A 20,917-nucleotide genomic window follows, 5' to 3' on the forward strand; every position below is an offset into this window, starting at 1 on the left:
AACAAACGTAATGAATTTTTTAATGAATTTTTCTAAATATATGATCAACAAATTTTAAATGTATATTAAAAAAATCCTACGAAACAAAGCTATCAATGTTTGCTCTACTTATCTTGCTTATGTTAAAAACAAAAGAAATGTCATCGTTTTCACGTGAATTGTTAAATATGACAATACATATGATAATTTCGCATCGCCTGATCAATAAAAGAATCTGTATTGCACTTATAATATAGAAATTATTAATAAAACAATGAATATTTAGCATTGTGCAGTTCATGTTGCAATATTTCGATATCATTCGTGGATTGCAAAATGTCATCGGAATAATTTTCGATACCACTATAATGTATGGGAATACATTATCTCCCGGAAATGCATCCACATTCGTTTCAATTTCTGCGAAAATTGCAATAATTTACCGTATTGTTGGCATAACACGCGAAGCTGTTGCACGCCATGTTGTGGGGAAGATGTTTATCGAGAAAATCACTAAAATGCATCGTTACGATAATCAGGAACTACTGATACGTCTTGTTGAACAAACATAAAAATCATGGAAATGATTCGGTATGTTTACTGTAGCAAAATCATTATTTTTTCGAGGCAGAATTTGAAAATAGAAAGACAGATGGGAGAAAGTCATTCGTAATGGAAGAAAGCGATTCAAAGATTAATTTGTCATACTATCGCGTCTTCTTTTCTACACTAGATACGTTCTACAAGAAAGACACTGATTAATTGAAGAGCTAGAGATATGTTCTACTTGTGCGCGTGCAATATGTCTATTTACATTTTGTAGTGGATGTTCCGTAACAGACGAACGCTACAGTGAAATTGAACAACATATACATTTCATTAAAGAGATACGCATAGAAAACAAACATATATATATATTTGTTGGATCTAGTTTATACGTGATATATGCCATGTATGTGTGTCAAAAGTATTGATTGCTGCGTCTCGAAAGTGGCCGAGAAATGGTCATCGTGCCCTACCTCCAAAGGGTAAAATAAGACAAAAATGAAATTAATGCTACATAATTTTCTGTAGCAGTATCAAATTTCGAGTGAATAGTCAAGACAAACACATTACATCCATAATAGGAACAAAAATATTTGCTCAGATATAAAAATGATTTTTTACGCGAATTTATTACATTTTCATATTAATATTGGGATTCGTAAAACCTATTATTGACATTATATAACTGAAAATATCAATTTTAATTCAATGGAACAAAATACTTTAATTTTATTAAGTTTTCCATAGCTGTTAGCGTGGTAATTAAAGTGCTACATAAACGTGTTTTTTTATGTTATTACTGGATATTGATTGCAGAAAAAAAAACCTGAAATTCATTTTTTTCAGAAACGAAGACTTATTTTGAGAATGTTCTAGTTTTAATTATCGATATAGATGACCGTACATTTTAGACGAATAACAGTGCACGGTTAAATTTACATGGATTTGGGAGCCAATAATTGTTTAGGAAGTAGCCTCTTCTTTCCTAATCAGTAAAGACATTATTTTAAACGTGCACTATTGTACCTCCAACACTTAGTATTATTATGAATAACATTGGTTCAGATCACGTACCCTGCCGACGAAAAATCGCCTGTAACACTTGGCCGTGTCATCCTGGTCTATCCTGGGTTGCCAGGCGGGCTGCGCAGGAAGTAGCGCCCGACCAGCTGAGTCCAGGGAGTGTCGATGATCGGTACCGTCGACCCAGTATCCAGGCGGTGTCACCACCAGAGGTGGCTGAGACCCGGAAGTGGCTTGCTGAAGCGCAGCCTCCATAAGTGCCCTGCCAACGGGTGCATCTCCCACCGGCGACGGGGACGGTGTGGGTGTGTGGTTATTCTGACTGCCAGGACTCGACGCAGCTCGATCCTCCCGCGGAGTCTGTAACAATAAGAAACGAAATCCTTAATTTACGACCACGTTCCGCTTAATCGTCATAACCGTGATATTATGTGTTTAGAAGCTGCGCATTCGATGCCCACGCGTAAAGGTTTATCGACTCCTATTTCTTCTGTCCATAAATAAAATGTCCTATCTACCAATTAACCACTTTCCTAAGTATTAATTCAAATAATCATTAAAAGTCAGTGGTTTAGATGGAATTGTAATAGTCGTGGCCAATAGTATAAATAAATTCTGTTCGTTATATTTATTGTAGAAAGCGGCGTTGATCGGGCAGTGATTCAAATATAATTAAGATTTTTACCATCCATTTTTAACAAAATGGACTCGAGATGAATATGCAAAATATGCAGATTTACGAAAATAAAGGACGAGCTTGGAGAATAAAACGAATAGCACAATATACGTCTTGGTATCCTATACATATCCCCAAAGTTTCATAATTTCTTGAAGTCTAATCATTTTCCCATTGTCAGTTGGGATTCGATTAAAGCTTCCACAGTGGTATTGGAAAATGTAGGTCACGAAGTTTGAAGCTTCCCTACGAGAGTAGAGTTCGAATTTGTATTCCTTGAAATTGCAGAATCGCCTGACGAAATAATGGTAAATAATTCGATACTTTGCGCATACACGTAACAGTGTACTAGAATATACATATATCGTACACGTAGTTTCGGCGCTCATACATTATTCCGTTGATTCTTGCTGTTCAGGTCACATGTCCTTCAACTATTAGTAGCGGGCATCATTATATGCCTTCCGATCGACTTTGATGGAGTACTCTTATATGGTACACGCATAACCACTTTAACTGTAACGCGCGATCTCTCCTCGGAACATTTTACTTGCCGGTTTTGTTGCACACGGAAACGGAACAATTATGTTACCATTATCAGAGCACCGTTGGCTGTCTTCTGGGTGCGTGTAAAACAATGTGTATACGCGAAATTTGCACGGCAATACTGCCAGCAACGTGTACACGAATCTCCTTATATTCTCGCTTTCTGCGTTTTTTCCCTGACACGCGTTATCCTTTTAAAGCGAGTTGGATTCCTCCGGTTGCATAAGGGACAAAAAGTTGAGGCGGAAAACTAGAAACAGTTATCTAAGGCCGATGTTCCTACTCGTAATTATGTCTTATAATTACTAATTACTAATTACACCAAGCAATTACTTTTTTTCTAAATATGAACTATAACTAAAAATTTGGAGTGACTTAAGAACCAGTTCTTATTTTTCTTTATTACTATTTAGAGAAAATGACGCCAATAAAATTAAAAATTACAGATTGTACAACTAAGACGTTCATTTTATAACTAAACTGTTTGAAGGAACATTGAAGGTCTGCGTAATCTAAAAAAAAGAAATAGGAATAGTAATGGTGTAAGAATTAATACTCAATAAAAGCACTCGCAAATTTCAATGAGCAATGGGTATTAATATGAGGAAATAATCAGACTTTAAGAATTCATATAAACCAAAAATTAATACATTTAATATTATTAAATTAATTATAAACAATTTAAAATATTTATAATTTAAATTAAAATCTAAATAACATAATATAAAAACCAAAATCAATCAAAATCAAAATAATAACTTTACACTCGCACATCAAATTCAAATTAATAATAGCTAAACTTTGATTTGAGGGGTCACACGGACTGTCGCATGGTTGTTACAAAGGTCATGCATTGCATTAGGCTAAGCAGGAACGGATGACGTATAGAAATTAATCAAAACTATATTGCAGGAACGTGATTCTGTTCGTTCGCAACAATTAGTAAACAAAGCTGACGCATGTATTGTAGAACTAAAGCGAAGCGACACGTTTCATCATTGATTGAAACATTTGTCGACACTGAATTTCAGCGAAATGCACTAATCAAACTCATAGACTAAGTGAACTATAAGCAATAAGTAGACAAATTAATTAAAATTAATTAACGATAATTTTAATAAAGTTAAAGGGAGCTTGTCTCAATAAATATGAGCTAAATTTCACCAGCTTCATTCAAATGAAGTTTTATTGAAATATTAAGTACTTAATGAGAACTTAAAATTTGATATAAATTGCTTTATTCACTGAAATACGATGATACTTTATACTAGAAGTAGGACTAATGTAAATTGTTTCGTAAGAACAACCAGATTGGATTTACTCAAAGAAAAATTTGCCGTAGAAACGTTTTTATAATTTCAGTAACTGTGAAAGAAACAAATCAGATAACAATCATTGCGACTGGTTTGGTATTTCTAGGATTAAAATACGAAATGGATCGATATTCGGTGTCCGAGTTCATCAATCGAGGAAGAAATTAAATCGCTACGAAATCGATCACGATCATTCAGGTGTAACAAGTGAACGAAGCATGCGAACTCACATGAATTCGAACGAGAGATCGATTTACCATTCGTGTTTCGCTCGGTCAAGTTTGAGCAGTCGCGTAACAAAAATCAAAATGGTTATATCACATGAAATTTCAGTCGCGTCGCCGTGTTACCGTGTACATCATCGATCGGCTCGACAGGAAGCAGCGGCGAAGAAATGGTCGGGCCGCAGGAAATCGAGATGTCTTCGGCTATTCATCGTGGTCATGAAACCAGAACGATTGAACAGTCTCGTAAATTGGAAAAGGAAACGAAATAATCGCGTTCATAAACGTCACTTGACACGAATTTCGTATATTTCAAACGGTGAATTACGAGGATTTAATACACTCATTATCTACCACGCTCGCGACAGTAGAATGCAATTTGTAATTTTACATTCCTGCCTCCACATGATACGAGATTGCCGTTGAATAAGTTCATCGTTTCGTTGAATGCCTATCGAAATTCTCTGAATATTGTCGATTAACACTAATTTTTATGAAAATGAATTTACTATGTAAAATATTTATTTACAAAACATTACTTTGTATTCTTTAAATGCTTGAATGAATTGTGCTAATTTTTATCAAATCTATATTTCGGAATGCTTTTTTAAATATTCTGCGATCACAATTAACTTTATTTATAATTCCGAAATAAAGATTTGTGCAGTCAGTCTCGAATATCAAGGTTTCGAAAATACATGTTTTGGTTGCGCACATTGCGGCTATTACGATCGGGAAATATCAGCTGGAGAAGAGAACCATAACCAGCTCTGTGCCTGCCCGAAGCGAACTTAAACAATTCCCGTGGGAAAATAAATTCAAACTGGAATACGCCCGGATGTCAATACGAAGAACGCGTACGTATTTCAAGTGCACGTGTATGGTATTGGTTCATAATGTTGAAACGCACTCCGACGGACAGACGGTAGTTGTACAGTTGAAATATCATAAGTTTATTTGTCCACTATCCTTATAGGGAGCACTATCAGTTGCATGAAACATCTCTTCGCGAAGAAAATTACAACGAGATGTACAAGAGTTTATGGTAACGTAGAATATGAATTCGATAGGTCAATATTTGATTTCAACTTTACAATATGCCTTCGTGTATCTGTAAAGAAACACGCTTCTAGATCTATGTGCTGATGATGCACGTACGACATTATTTCATGTTGACAAAGCTGAATAGAAACTGAAATTTCGTGTATACTTATTTCGAATGTAATTTCAAATGAGCGCGATTTAAATTGACCGATAATATTTAGTAATAATTAGTGATAAATTACTTGGTTAACAAGAATTTGAATCGTCGATTCAGTACGTTCTAATAATTATTTCAATGCTCGTTTCGATTGCAAAATATTAATAACTTCAATTATACGTTCAGACAGTATTAAAGAAAATACTCTGAATTCGTATTCCAAAACGATACTAATGTACAAAGCGGTAAAAATAACTCGAGTTGAGCGTGAAATAGATGGATCAGGGCGGCGCTGATTCAAAATACGAACGAAGTGTTCAGAAACATTGATTTCAGCGAAACAACCACTTGATCACAGGCGCTAATCGAATGTGCAGTGTAACTTCGTTCGCTTTATTTTGTTTGCACCGTGAGCCCGTTACTATGTTACAACGTGTTGCACGGCGTCGCATCGCGAAGTAGGAAACAGGTGAGAATTGGAGCAAATAAAATATGTACCCTACATCTGATTTTAATTGCTAATTCGAACAATTTAAATTGCAAACGTATCACGTCGCTTTTGAGTTTAAAGGGGAGATCGATATCTTTTCGTAACATTATGAGGGTTTCTGCGCGCGTAGGGTTTCCTTTACGTACTTTTTGGTTGCTTAGTGAATTTTCAAGTAACTAAAAACGGATGTTGCTAATCAGGTCTTTCCTGTAACTTAATAGGATGCATGGTATCTATTGCTGTGGTATTTTTGTCCGTTAAAATTAATATGCGTAGAAATTAATTTCTCGTATTGATATTTATATTGTAAAAAATTTACCTAATTCAATAAGAATTTTTTTTTAGCGGAGGAAATATTTTTCGCATATTTTTCGTATATTGATACTTAGAACAACCTACATAGAGGACGAAAAAAGAAATTAATAACTTTCATATTTAAGTCGTATTTGAATAAGTTCCTGTCTTCGGAATAGCGCTGTTGACCTCTCTCTAGCTCGATATTGCATCACAGTTGATATAATCCAGTAAAATGTCAACGCTAACGGAAAATCGTTAAATTCGTTTAATCGTTTACTTGGAAAGTGCTGTGGAACCTTTTCCTCGTCGCAGTAAGTCGATAATGGTGTTAAAGTAATGGAAATGACGCGGGTCCCACTGTAAAGGGCGTTGGACGCAAATAATAGGAACACGTGGTGTTGCGGCAGGTGTTACTGTAATGGAAACGAGCGCTCGTGAATATCGTTGCACCGGTAATAACGAACCGGCACACAATTGGTTATTTCGCACGGGCATGGTCCAGGCCCTTTCATAAGTGCTAAATATTTCGCAAGGGGAAGAGAATCAATCCATCTTCGAGACACCGAAAGTTGTTCTCGAACCCGAGCTTCTATGTGGACTAAATCTTAGTTTCTATTTCGATCACGTAAACTCTTGTATTTATTTTCTCCGTGGACGTTGTTTAGCCAATCGAGACGTTGACATATGCTTCAGAGTGCTTCAGAGTGTCGAAATATTCTGTCGGCGTACCAACCGATTTGCAGAATCTTAAAAAGTCATCGTAAAAAAGTCAATTGTAAAAAGTAACATTCCAAGAATTCTTTCAAATTCAAAAAAAAAAGAAGTTCATAATATTAGATAAACAGTAAATAAATAATCTGATGGACAATACAATTATGGATTTTTAATTTTTTAAAAGCACTTCTGTTATAATTTTTTAAATCTGTTGGGAAGTATGTACGTTATTTAAATAACGATATACAATACGATCAATACATATTCTATACTGATTTCGATTTACGTATTATCATAATGATGGTAGACCATAGAATTTTGTTAACCACTTCTGTTCCAACATTACCAATTATTACACAAGCCCAGAAAATAAATAAATGATTAAATCTACCAAATTGTATTCGCTATTGTTAATTAAACAACCGATATCTAGTTATCTGTAATATTTTCATGGCTCAAATATTCTGGGAATGCAGCTATTAATTCTGTTTCATATTGCGGGTAACGAGAACATCGCTCTGTTAATGTGCCCGAATCATTCGACCGACCGTTTCGAATTCTGCCGATTAGTTCCGTAGTAACTTCAATTTAATCAATAAGTGATAAGCATTTAAATGAGCGGATATATGCATACGTAAACGTCGAAAACGATACGAAATTAAATCCGTAGTAAATATAGATCTGATTGAATTATTTGTGAATTTAATCCTTTCCAAGCTTCGATTCCTTTCGATTTCGCTCGCAGCGTACAGGCCAAAATTGTATCGGCTACCAATTGATCGTCGTTAGATAGCGCATTTTATGCTATTTTTAGTCCGACATGCTCCAGAATTTTCTCACGCGTATAAAACAATGTGTAGAATGAAAATTTCGCGCGAGCTTTGCGTTATTTTAACGTTTTTGTATGTAAAGTAATTATACTTTGCAGAATTACTTATTAATAGCAATAGAGATAAAAATAAGAAATAATAGCATCGAATATAAAATTTCAAAAGTTAAACATTGGAAGACTTTAAAAAATAGCAACATTTTGCATTTTGACGAGTATACTTATCATAAATAAATATTTATAGTTTAAATTACAATATTAGATATATCTAATCATAATTATGCGAAGATGAACAATCCAATAATAGAACAATTACTTGAATATGTAAAACTGAAATATCTGGAGTTTTAATTCGTATTCACAAAACTTTCCAATATTTAAAAAAAAATGTGCTCTGAACTCGTATTCTTATAAATACTACGTATATCCTCACATGTTTTTCTTTACAGCCACAGACGCAACCTCGTTTTCTCCGAGTCGTAAATTCGGTGTTCTCCGTTTCGCAAATTCTCGGCATCGTGCACCGGATTTCGCGAACGCCGTGATTATTCAAGGGGACGAAATTCCTCATCAAAATCAAGGGACACCTAACCGCCGGCCGATCTAAAGATAGTGAAACGAGAGCCACGATGGAGTTTCAGCCGGTCCTCGACCTTTTTTTCCCCGATGATTTTCCTGGCTGCTAGCGTTCCCTTCTTCTCCAAAGCTTCGGCTTTCGAGTTTATATTTGGCAACGGTGGATAGAGAACGACTGGAGGACGACGAGAACGACGGACGACGGCGTACCGAAACATCATCGTTCTCTCTTTATTCTCGTTTCGACGGCAGCACAGTTTTTTTTTTCTCTCTGCCCAGTGTTCCCGGCTCCACACGAATTTAGAGACACTTAAATTAGTGGACGAAGGGCATAGGGAAAAAGGTGACGTGCTCCGGGAACGAATGGCACACGGAACGTATCGGCAACTAAGGGAAGCTCTCCGAGCTCTGTTGACGACCAAGATTTTCAAACGTAATTCGACCGGCTCCATCCGTGTTACTTTTAACTTGACTCTGCGCCTTTGTCGGAATCGTAGAGTTTCATTGCACGGTAGAGTATATCAGATTAGTTCAATTTATATTTACGTATTCAAGTTTCTATAGAATTTGCAAGTGGATAAAATTTAGCACATATAAAATGACGAAAGGTATTAAATTAATGAGAGGTAGCTATTGTACACGTGACGGAGTAACACTTTTCACGACAGAATTTATACGTATGCATTGATAAGGGAAAAAACTGTTTATACACGTGCACTCATGCATCGCTAATTACTGGCTTCGCTTGACAATACGTTGTTCCTGCATGTGCCTTCAAGTTTTTAACACGTGACCGCGCCTGTATTGAAAGTTGTGCCATTAGAGACTAGTTTTGTGTAAACAAGTCTTTTTAACTAACAGTTCAACTATAAGGAGAGTCAAGGACGCGCGAATATATTTTTACGTCATACTTTATACATACAATGCTAGGTTATTTCATTACTTTGTCAAATTGACGCTTAAAAATACATTAGTGCGCCCATTAGCATGCTTCCAACAGCTTTCAAAAGTATACATTAAATTATTTTAATGAACGCAAAAATATCAAGTAACAAAAAGTATCATTTAAATGCGCAGTTTTTTTTTACTTTGTAAAAGATCCCTTCCATTCAGCTCATTTTAGGTGGACATGTTTTGTCTGTAAACAATAAAGAATTGCGGTACAATTTGCGAGTCTCAGTAACGGTGACCCAATTAATCTAGTTCCACCGGCAATATTTCTTCTTTCGTTAAATTCACTTTTCGAACCTTTCAAAGCCCCTTCGCAGTGGATGCTCCAACGCTCGCAGTCTTGTTAAAATCCCATTCATTCTTGAAATCCGTTCGAACGGAACGAGAAAGTTCTCTCTGTCTACGTTCTTGCACGCGCCGGTCTACGCATTCCGATGAACAGTGAACCTTTAAGTAATTTTGGAGCGAACGACTAGCAATTTTAAACCGCCCAAGGGTTTAACCGTCCTGCAAAGTCTACTGCCGATAGAAACTGAACGGGTCGATCGAATTCAATAAAAAGAAAAAATGCTGTTAGAAAATCTTGTGAAATCTCGATTTATAAGAATATTCCCCGCAGAGAACTAAATTACTTGGGAAATAATGGGAAATATTAAAAATATTTAATCTCCTGGAATGAGATACCAATTGGGTTGTTCGATTGTTATTGACATGTTAACATTCGTCTTCAAAAGATTAATAACTGCCGATTTTTATGCAATTTATGACCTATGGAAATGTGTATAAAACGCAGATATTTCATTACTGTAGTTTTAGTTAGCACAATGGTTTATCTTAATTGTAGAACGTTTCACTTGCTCATATTATTTCTACAAAATAAAGAACGAATTTTTCTTGCTATGTAGAAAACGAACAAACCAACAACACACAAATGCATCTTTATATATTTTATCTGGCGTACATAAAAGATGTGTATCAATTTTGGTATGCTTCGAACGAATTATCAGGAGAGTCGTTTTTGGGATGCATGCGAACGCGAACATGCTTCTTCGAACTACATATTGTGAACCAAAAGAGAGAGAGTACCGCAGTTCACGGAAACAATAATGCAGGTTGATGATTCAGTTTTCAAGTAACAATATCGTTTGCTTCTCATTTAATTCTTACTCGGAAACGAAAGGAAGTAATTCCTGGTAACAAAAATGAGCTTAAAAAGGAAGCGGTTTTACTAACACAGTATAATGTAATGTTTGGTAAAATTATTCTTAGCAGAGTTGGGTAAAAAAAGAGATAAAATATAACGAATACAATTTTATGCGACGCCATCGTGTAAATATTCAATCGAATACAAATTTATGGATATAAGATTTTATTCGAACAGGAATTCATACAGAAAATAATTGATTTGAATAAAAATGGTGGAATATAAAGTGCTTTTTTTATAGTTTATCGATTTATTTATCGAATAATTTTGCAGCCTCTATTCGAATAACTTATTCGACTGAAAAGAATTAATTTGGGCATTTAATATCATAGTTAAACATTTATTCGAAACAATTCAAATAAGGCTCTACTCTCGTTTTCAGTATTGCAATACACAAAATTTAATATGTTCCTTCAAAAAAGCTATTTTAAGATGTTATTTCGAACATTTACAGTAAATATTTCACCTTCAAAGTAAAGATAAATATGCGATACAGGCGGTAGTCGATAGAAATAAAGTTGATTTACTCGATGTGCATTTGATTATCTGATACTTTGATCTACCAGAAATGACTGATATGTAGATTCTCTGAAACTCTGAAAAGTCCAGCAATGTTTACGTACCTTCAAATTATTTTAAAAGTGGAATATTTCATAACCTTGTTCGTGTGCCGTATTTATCAAAGCAGCGTATGATATCATGTTTTTGAAATCGTAACGAGGTAGATGTGGTATTTTGGCAGCCGGTTTATACAACTAAATCGATGCTGAGAGTATAGTACATACTATATACAAATGTTTACCGATATATTTTCGACAACGTAGTTCATATTTTTCGGTAACAATAAATTTAGAGAGAAGAGCATTACATATATTAACTACACTTTAGACAGAATGTTATTTAAGTGAAACTCACAACACGCACTTTACTCGGTATCTTGCAAACAACAACTCTCATTAACAACTAAAACAGTAAACAACCGATGTTTAAAGCATTAGTCACTAAAGGCAAACGAGCTCATCCCCTATAAAGACAAAATTGCTGTCTTGTTCCGCGTACATTATTTCAACGGAGTGCGCAGAACGTTTCCAATGAAGCTATTAACGATATTCTACTGCAAAACTTCGTTTATAGAACTTCATAGTTGATAAATTATGAAATAGAACTATCAGCTTCATATATCGTTGTTAGCTAGGTTGTAAAATGCAACGCACGTTATATTCTACGGTAATTACAGCTATAACGTTACCACCAACAATAAAAATTGCAAGTGAAATCTGCACGATGCAAATTTTATTAAACGATCGTAATTACGGCGTTTTAATGTACATTTAGATCGGACGCGAGCTGTGCAACCCTAAAATTTCGGTTTATTAGACGCACGAAACAGTGTGGAATCCTCGATGTGAATTCAAAATTACGAATACGAATTTAATTAATGCTGTGAAGCAAGTATTCCGCGAGCATCCGCGGTAATTTGAAATGAAGCCACTAATCTGCACAATATTTCACAAGCAATTGAACAGTTTACCGGTGCATTACATTTAACTTTATGCAATTGAATCCAATCGCGAATGAAGGACGCCGGCGCGGGATGAAATAATATATCACGGTGAAACTTTCTTTTCTCGCAGAAACTGCGCCGTGGGACAGGGAAAACAGCTCGATTTAACAAATGAAGATCCGCGTATATCAGATCGAAGTAGGCATGTTCTAAATTGAAAAGATTTCTCCTGTTTATCTGTTGGGTATAATCGTTGTGACACCGTGAGCTAAAAGTGGAAAATTATCACTCTATACGCCGAACAGTTGCGGCCTTAAAATCTCTCTTCAAATACATCATTAACAATTAAGAGTCATTTCGTGATACGTAAAAATTTGTTTTTAGAAATGCAATTTTAGTGATACCTAAAATATATTAATCAGTTTTCAGATTTTTTCTTAAATATTTAGTAGCCAAGACGAAATAAAACGATACGAAATTAAATATATTTTTACGATATATTTTAAGTATTTTAAAGAAGTCGCAACAGTTAAGTGGTAATGCTGATGAGAATTTAGTTTTGAAATTACTTTCTTGCATGGCAGACGTTACATTGCATGGTTGTAATGTAACGTATTGTTGTCTCTCTGTTGACAATGTATCAGAGTTGGCAAACCACGTGCAAAAATATTTTGTGCTATTTTTCTATGGAACAATGAGCTGTGAGAACAAAGATGGATGAGGTTACTGGTCCCGTATACATGTATATTGATTGCAGTTCTATTCAAGAAAATTTCGTTTTAGTCTGAATTACACATTTAAGGCGAACACAATGCCGCCTTAAATACGAACAATTCGAAATAATATTTCAAATAAATGTTTTATGTGCGAATGCGGGAGCTTATTTTATTATCTTATTTTCTGTTTAATTTACGCGTTCCGTTCCATTATCGATGTTTCGTGATAATGTAAACCGTATTAACAGACCTATGGAATAACTTATAGTCAGCAAGCGTGACATTAAGAACATTTTTTCGTCGAAACGCATAATGGAACAAACTTCTCCTTTCGTTAAGTACCTAGGATGTTGCAAATACCATGTTGATATTTAGATAAATATCAGGTGCGGAACGTGTACATGTTAGCGAGTGGCAAGGAAATTATGTGTTTTAGCGCTCTGTGACGCAACCTGGTAATTACGGTTTCGTCTGTGACGCGCGGAGTATAGTTTCGGATTAATTAAAATTTTGCCATGATTACATCGCCCAGAAACTATTTTGTAAATTTTGGTGGTCGTTATTACAATATTCTCAAACCCTTCGTAAAATTTAATTTCGATAAAATTTCGATTATTGTTTAAACGATTTTGTCAATTTTTACTGTAAAAATTGTATAAACGTTTTTTTTATATCATGTAAGCGGCTCTAATTGTCTAGAAAATTTTTAAAATTATAGGTAAGGATTTAAATCTAAATTATTATAATATTATTTTAATGAAGTAGATATTGTAGTATCTTGTTATTTTAGTTTCAGTATTTGTCAGGTTTTAGTTTTTTACTCGTTATTATAGTTTCTCGCTATTCTCGAATCTTTCGTAATATTAAGTTACCACGATTGAAAACTAGAATTATTTTTTCACCCACGCGGGTAAAGGTCATTGCAATTACAAAATTCACGAGATGGTGATCACCGTTTTAATATTGTCAATACTAACGAACGCGTGGGTGTGATCCAATGCGACGCTGCGAAATTTACGAGTTACATCGCACGGTTTACGCAGGCTAAATCTAATTGTAAACACACGATTCATTGTTGACACGTTTTGTTACGTGTCGCAAGCGCAAAAGAAGTCGGAAAACCTGTGTCAGCAAACAGTTTTCACACATTCGGTAAATTCGCGTAGTAAAATATTTTCTGCACAAATTGTTAACACAAACAAGTCGAGGAAAGCGTAACACAACAAGTGAAAACGTCAGTAACGATATTTCCACTGACGAACCTGTCGAACGAAGAATAAAATGAAATTCAATATCACGTTAGATTAAACTTTTCAAATATCTTTTGTGCAACTTGTATAATTAAACTCGGTCCTCTGATTACAGCTTATATTATTGAAACTTCTAAAACATTCTTTTAGAGTACTTCGAGAAAATTGTTAAAAGAGAATTTTAGTAAAAGTCAAGTCTATTCTACATTTATAATTATATTGTGAGACTTATGTCTTGAGTCGTACAATATTAGAAGCTAATATAATTTTAAATATTATTATATTTTTTATAATTTTTTCTACAAATTTTCAAATCAATAAACAGGTTATATACGAGAGGTTTTAATTAACATATCAATAATGAATAACTGCAATAGAAACTTGATTATTCGGTCCTCCAGTATCGTCAAGATAAAAATTGTCTAAGTTAATTAGAAGAGTCGTCTTTTTTCTTTTAGTCGCTTTACTAAGTTGTAAACAATAGCAACATAATTTCAAATTCAAAGTTTTACATTTCACTTAGTAATTTCTGTCAAAACCATATAAAATCTAATGTACTATTTAAAAAGCAACCCATAAACATAACTACAAACCTTTATCATTTTCAATCAAGCGTACTTTATAATAAAAATCGTGCGAAGTTTAAATAAATATAATAAAAACAGTAGTCGTGTTTAGGGCTCGGCAGATCTCGCGTAAATTTCACGATAACTAAAGTCCTATCATCGATCAGCAGGTTCCAGTTTTTTTTTTCACAGAAACATTCGGATCATCGTATTTCTATTAATATCGCGAAACAAATGGCTCACCAGTGGCGATTGTCGTTGCGTTTAAAAAAGAAATGACGACGCGTGTGCGCAGCGCCGAGCCGAGCGGATTTTCAATGCGATAACTCTCGTTCCTGTTCCTTCTCCTGTTCAGATAATGAACACGCAATTAACCGACTTACTGCCAAGTAAAACGTTGAAACGTGCGCTGCCGATGACCACGACTACACGCGCGAGCGTTAATTAACCCCTTCATAAACGGGACCGCGAAGATATTCTATGGTTAATTATTCGCACGGTCCGAGATTTTTCTCAGTAATCGAATTGAATACAATTAAAACCGAAAGAGCTCCAATTACGAAAACTAAAACGAAATAATCACCATTCAGCGGGTATCTGCCAGATCACGAGATAATGATGCCTCCGCGCTGGTATCTGCTTTTATAACCATACATGGACTAATGACACAATAAATACGTTTGCCACAAATGGGCATTTAAGACACCGAGGATCACGCATTTGCATGAATTAAAATTTCAAATGTTATGGTATCTCAAGTCGGGTTCTTGTCAGCAGACTCCTCGCTGAACAGAAGCATTCTGAGAGATTTTGGAGGAACCAAGGGAGAATTTTGTTTATTGCCAGAAACAGAAGACAAATACGAATTTATTATTTCAACGCTGAACCTACCAGTAAAGTGATCGGTTTCTGACTTCATCTCTCGCTAAAGTTATTGAAACGTTTCTGTGAAAGAATTATTGATAAACTCGTTTATTGATGCATACATTCATGTTTTAGTACTCCCAATCATTCCAGATTGTATATGAAATATACACATTTGTTATTAATATAATAAGATCCATATTAAATTTAAAAATTGAATGATATCTTGTAAATAATTATCGAAGTTATTAATTAATTTAATAATATTAAATTAAATCTTAGAACAAGCACAGAACAAAATACCTCCCCTATGTCGCAGATTCATAAATTGTGTATAACTTTTCGACGTTGCCGTATACCACATTCTATAAAAATTCCACGTTTCTTTATGCACGCCATTTTGGAGATTGCAAGATACTGTGGTACCGCGGAGAAGTTAAATATAAAGTCGCAACGACATGTAAAATTTTCATTTTGCGTTATGGCGTTCAGCTGTCGGCGACCATAGACCTAAGCAGCCAAAAAGTTGTTTTTGTTCGACCAGTTCCCGGAATTTGTGAGAATCACGTTGGAACGGTTCCAGGGATCTAAGGAGAGCAGATGCTACCTTCCGAAACGCTATTGTACAGTTTTTGAAGCAACGTAATTTGACGTATGAATCAGAATTGTAACTAAATTTACGTTTAACAACCACCATGAATATTTTTCAACTATGATACTCGATCGTAAACTCAACAACCATTGAAATAACGGAAACAATGAAAATCTTGTGAACCGTTTTATTTTGTATCGAAGAAAATTAAAAGAATATTTCAGGTTTAAAAAATCTTTGTACCTGTAAAAAGAATTGAAAATATAAAAGATGAAAGAATTGAAAAAGTTACAATCCTTCATGTGTACTTTCCAAAGTAATAAATCCGTTTTAAGTAAGATCTGAAGTCGAAATACGTGAATTTCACATGTTTATGATTTTATAAAAATGTGAAGTGATATCAAAGGATTAGTAAAATTAAGCGGCAGCGACAGACTGAGGCAAATATTTCAAATAATTAATTAATGCGTTGTTTCTGTATTTCAAATATGACAGAAGAAATAGCTTTCGAAATAATATACAATGAAAAGATTTTATTTGAGGAGACGAAAAATAACGTTAGTTCAAAAGCGATCGCGAGCATAGAAATAATTATAAAATAAAATTACATGTTACGTTGAAATAATACTTTAAATAGCACTATCTCAAATATAACCAGATCTGAGTAGCGACAGTATCGCGGTAATAATTTTTTTTTTACGCTTCAGTTTTCCGTTGGAAGAGTACATTTCCTATTCTCTGTCGACTAAACGTCTGAATTATTAAATGCTAGCCAATAAATTGCTTAGGAAGAGACAAGATGGCCTGAATAGCCAAAGATCGAGTATTCAGGCCATGCCAGCAAAAGCTTTAAAGTCTTTAAAGATTAAATTCTGTAGAAGGCCCTATGTCTCTGAAGGCAGTGGCCATTTTTCCCCGGTGTACGTGTGCACCTTCCATAAGGGAAGTGCAGGTAAAACCACGGGAAAATACAATGCTTTCCTGCTGGCAGAGTTAAGGATAGCATCGCGAGGTGCTCATTGTCCTAACAGGTCATAAAGGTGTAACTATAGTGCAGGGATACTACCTGATTGCTTGAGCTAACATCTTCAATGCGAACTCTCTTTTTCAGGGACGCACTTTGTTAATGCGCATTGTTCATGCAACACAGCATGGGTCATTTGCATTTATTTTCTGTCTTAGTTGACCTCCAAATGTTTACTCTGTTGTTTACAGCAAACTTGCTTGTGCAGGTTAAAATTAAGTGAAATCGCGTCCGGTGTATACAATAAACTACACATTGGCAAACATTGTTTCGATATGATGATGTTTTTTCCGCGTTTTTTTGGAAACATAAATAAATAAATATCTAAAGTGATAGTATAAATGATACTCTTGATTTTACTAGTTAGTAAATTAATTTCATTGGAATAAATAATGATAAAAACGTGTCCAATTTCAAATATCTGTTAAACTGTTGGTGATGTCAAAAAATGATAAATGATTTCGAAGATTACGCAATTTAACACATGTGTAGTTATACCGCAGATGATACACAGAGGACATTTTGAAGGTTAATTATTTTTGTACAACTCGTATGCTTTTCGAGCAATTAAAAGGGTACCATGTGTGTGATAATTTACATATGCCGATGTTTTCTTCTTGGATCGATGGAAGCAATGAAATTATTGTTAAATTAACTACAATTTTAATCACCATTTCATTTTTATGAAACAATCAATTTAATTGCAGTTACAATACTCGCGATTCAATTCCAAGCTTAACGCTTTATCTATCAGAAACCCATTAATGGGATCTTCAATTATTGCGCTATACTAACGGGAATCTTAACAGTAAACCTATCGCGCGGCGGTCAATATGACCAGCCCTACATTTCTCGTTTCAAAATTATTGCAATTATCGAGACTTTGTTGCTGGTGAACGATTCATTCAGAAGTTTTTACACAATAAATTGTAAATTCTCGAAAATTACGAAATCATGGTCTGCAAGTAATGACTTAAGTTGAAGTACGAATGCACCACATTTTACGGTTTGTTAAAACTTGAACAGATATTATATTACTAATTATTATTAGAAATTAAAATTCAATGCAATTCTATCTATGCGATTTATTAAGATACAATATTTGTCTATCGTTTAGTTTATAAATTTATCTAATTTCAACTGGTTTCAATTATTATTAATCGTCGCAAAGAGAATTGTCTTCTTACAGTTTGCATTATAAAAATTCTAACTTGCCTCTGCTACGACGTCTATATTGATCCTGTTCGAAGTTTCATATTTCACAGACGAACATTTTAGGTTCATTGAACCGTGAAGTCATTTTTGGTTGTGATATAAAGCGCTAAATATGTTTCAACGGAATTCACACGGCGATATTTACCAGAGCCTGGATAGCGGCTCGCTTAAGGAGTGTTCCATAATAAGCTGGCAACGGGCTGCGTTAACGGATAGTGACAGTTCAGGTTTGGCATTGTAAGCTTGAGCAAAATCGTCCCTTCCTTTCATAGAGCATGCTCGGCGCTGCGTGGGTTGCCCGTGGCTTAACTGTAAGCTCAATATTCACAGAACGTCTACACGGTAAGTCTACCAATACTAATTATTATATGACAGCGGTTTCAGTGTTATACAAAGTGTAAGTTGAGTTCAACACGAACAACAGTTGCGTCGACAATATGTATCGACATATGTAGAAATATTACTTGCATTGTGGTATTGTCCACATAAATAAATCTATTCTGTGATCTTCTTCGTACGATTAAATGTTAAAAATCAATTTCTGCATCCTTTATTAAATTGCTTTGATATATTGCTCTTAGAAATCAAGAATTTCTACCGCTATATCTAGATGGCCCCATTCATGAAACTAACTCATTTGAACGTAAGAAGTAGGTGTCTTAATTGGACCATCGTCAAAGGTCGTTATTAATAGACAGCAGAACCTTATGCAAAATGAAAATAGTCCAAGCTAATTTAAAAAAATATAAATTAGACGGAAATGTGTTTCCTCTTTTACCAAGTATTATCATTAATTCTTCTAACATTTTTATAGTTTATAAATTCGCAATCCAGTTATCAGAGAATAATTCGTTATAACATTTAAGTACTATAAAAATCAAAGTGCAACACGTACAATAACTATTCAATTATATCCTAAATCAAAGCGAGCTGCGCCTTCTTGGAGTTTAAAAGCGTCGAAATGAAATGAGCATTACGCAACATTGCGGTACCAGTCGTCTCGATAACAATTGCAACAGTTTGGAAAAATCTCGAAGAGCTGGTCTCTCCGGAAATAACGGTTTGACTTATCTGTATTGTCTCTTCGCGAGCCATCCTTGAAGAGAGGTGACACGGTTGTAACGAAGTTACGAGCGTTAATACGAACAATGGTTGCTTGTGGGCCGCGCCGCGCGGCTCGGCGCCGCTCCGCCATGTTCTCGCAAGCGTAGAAATTATTCGATCCGGATAATGGGCCGAAGGTGGAGAAAATGTGGGAGGTAGATTGCGGTAGATACGACGCCGTTGCCTATCTCGCGGCGGGAAACACCAAGAAATAAGGAACTCGCGGGTTACAGTGATGTTAATAATTATATAGAGTCAAAGCAATTTCTACACTTTTAGTGATATTTAAACAAAGACTCAATAATGATACGTCACATTTGTATATTTCTATTTTCTACTATTTTTAATATAGAAGTATACGAATATAGTTTTTTTCTCGATTTCCGTTTAAATATCTATAAAAGACGTAAAGGATACTTTGAGTTAATTATTATTCACAGCACTGTAGATCGTCTTCTGTATCTGTTTCATCCTGTGTCTTCGTTTAGATATCGGCAACAATGTAAAAGTTATTTTGAGCCTATAATTAGGCACACCACCGTACGTATTGCAATACAGAGCGATGCGACCGGGACAAAGGTGTTTACGCTCCGAGAAGGCGGAAAGAAAAACGTATGCGGCTTTTATTTCGGTAATTATCAGACTGCATTCGTAACAAGTGTATATAAACAGGGAACATTTCTGTAGAATTTCCGTACTGTTACACTCCTTTTGACTTATACTAATTAACTCTTTGAACTTGAAGCTATTTTAACCTTCGCGATGCAGACATGTTTCCATTCTATGCCAATCCTTTCATTTCGTTTATAGGAAGTGAAACGCATTTGCGGATACCGCCGAGAACTTTTCTTTCCATCACTCACATTAGTTCGGAATCGCTATTAAATGTTACAACGTTACGGCAATCTAAGAGAAAACTTTATGATTTCGCGGACTGTCGAAAGCGGACAAAAAAATGTTATCTGAATAGACTTCCGGGAGACACGGCGTTCACATCGGTGAAACTGAAGATGTAATAAACTGATAGACTCAGATAAAACTGAAATATATGGTCGACGTAAAAAAAGAAACATCGGGACATCCCGATAGGGGCGGAGGTGAGCACAGAAATTTATGTAGAGATAACAAGTTATACGACCGCGGAAATAAGCGAAGATTATCACCGGTGCATTTGATATGAACGAATGAATGAGAATCGAATAGGAAATCTTGAAACCATGGAAACAAAGTCTATTATAGGATACGTGAACGGATCAAATAAATTTTCTTCGCTAATATCTGTCATTAATGAGTGAAATAAATTTTCCTCGCTGATAACTGTCATTGGTGACTGAAATAAAGTTTCCGTCACGGATAACTATTGCGTGTGACCAAACCGGAATTTCCTTCACCGATAAATATTATGAATAACTGAAATAAATTCCTCTCATTAAAAATTATTACGAACGACCGAAATAGAATTTCCAAGACAATAATGTGGTGTGGAAAACGATGAGTATGATCTGCAGGAGTA

The 20,917-nt window shown here is 35.0% G+C and overlaps 1 protein-coding gene across 11 annotated transcripts in view; it reads right to left on the reverse strand.

The window, feature by feature from the left end:
- Positions 1 to 20,917, reverse strand: part of LOC144472927 (rap1 GTPase-activating protein 1) — a 180,200-nt gene that overhangs the window by 18,482 nt on the left and 140,801 nt on the right. For 9 of the 11 annotated variants that reach the window (XM_078187010.1, XM_078186841.1, XM_078186928.1 and 6 more), the window contains one exon: positions 1,600 to 1,908. In XM_078187010.1, coding sequence (XP_078043136.1) covers positions 1,600 to 1,908 — 309 coding nt within the window. Of the gene's footprint in view, positions 1 to 1,599; positions 1,909 to 2,594; positions 2,681 to 20,917 lie in introns of those variants that run through there. The other 2 variants (XM_078187174.1, XM_078187255.1) reach the window with 2 other exon arrangements.

Source organism: Augochlora pura, chromosome 1, assembly GCF_028453695.1.
Source record: "Augochlora pura isolate Apur16 chromosome 1, APUR_v2.2.1, whole genome shotgun sequence".
Lineage (NCBI taxonomy): Eukaryota > Metazoa > Arthropoda > Insecta > Hymenoptera > Halictidae > Augochlora > Augochlora pura.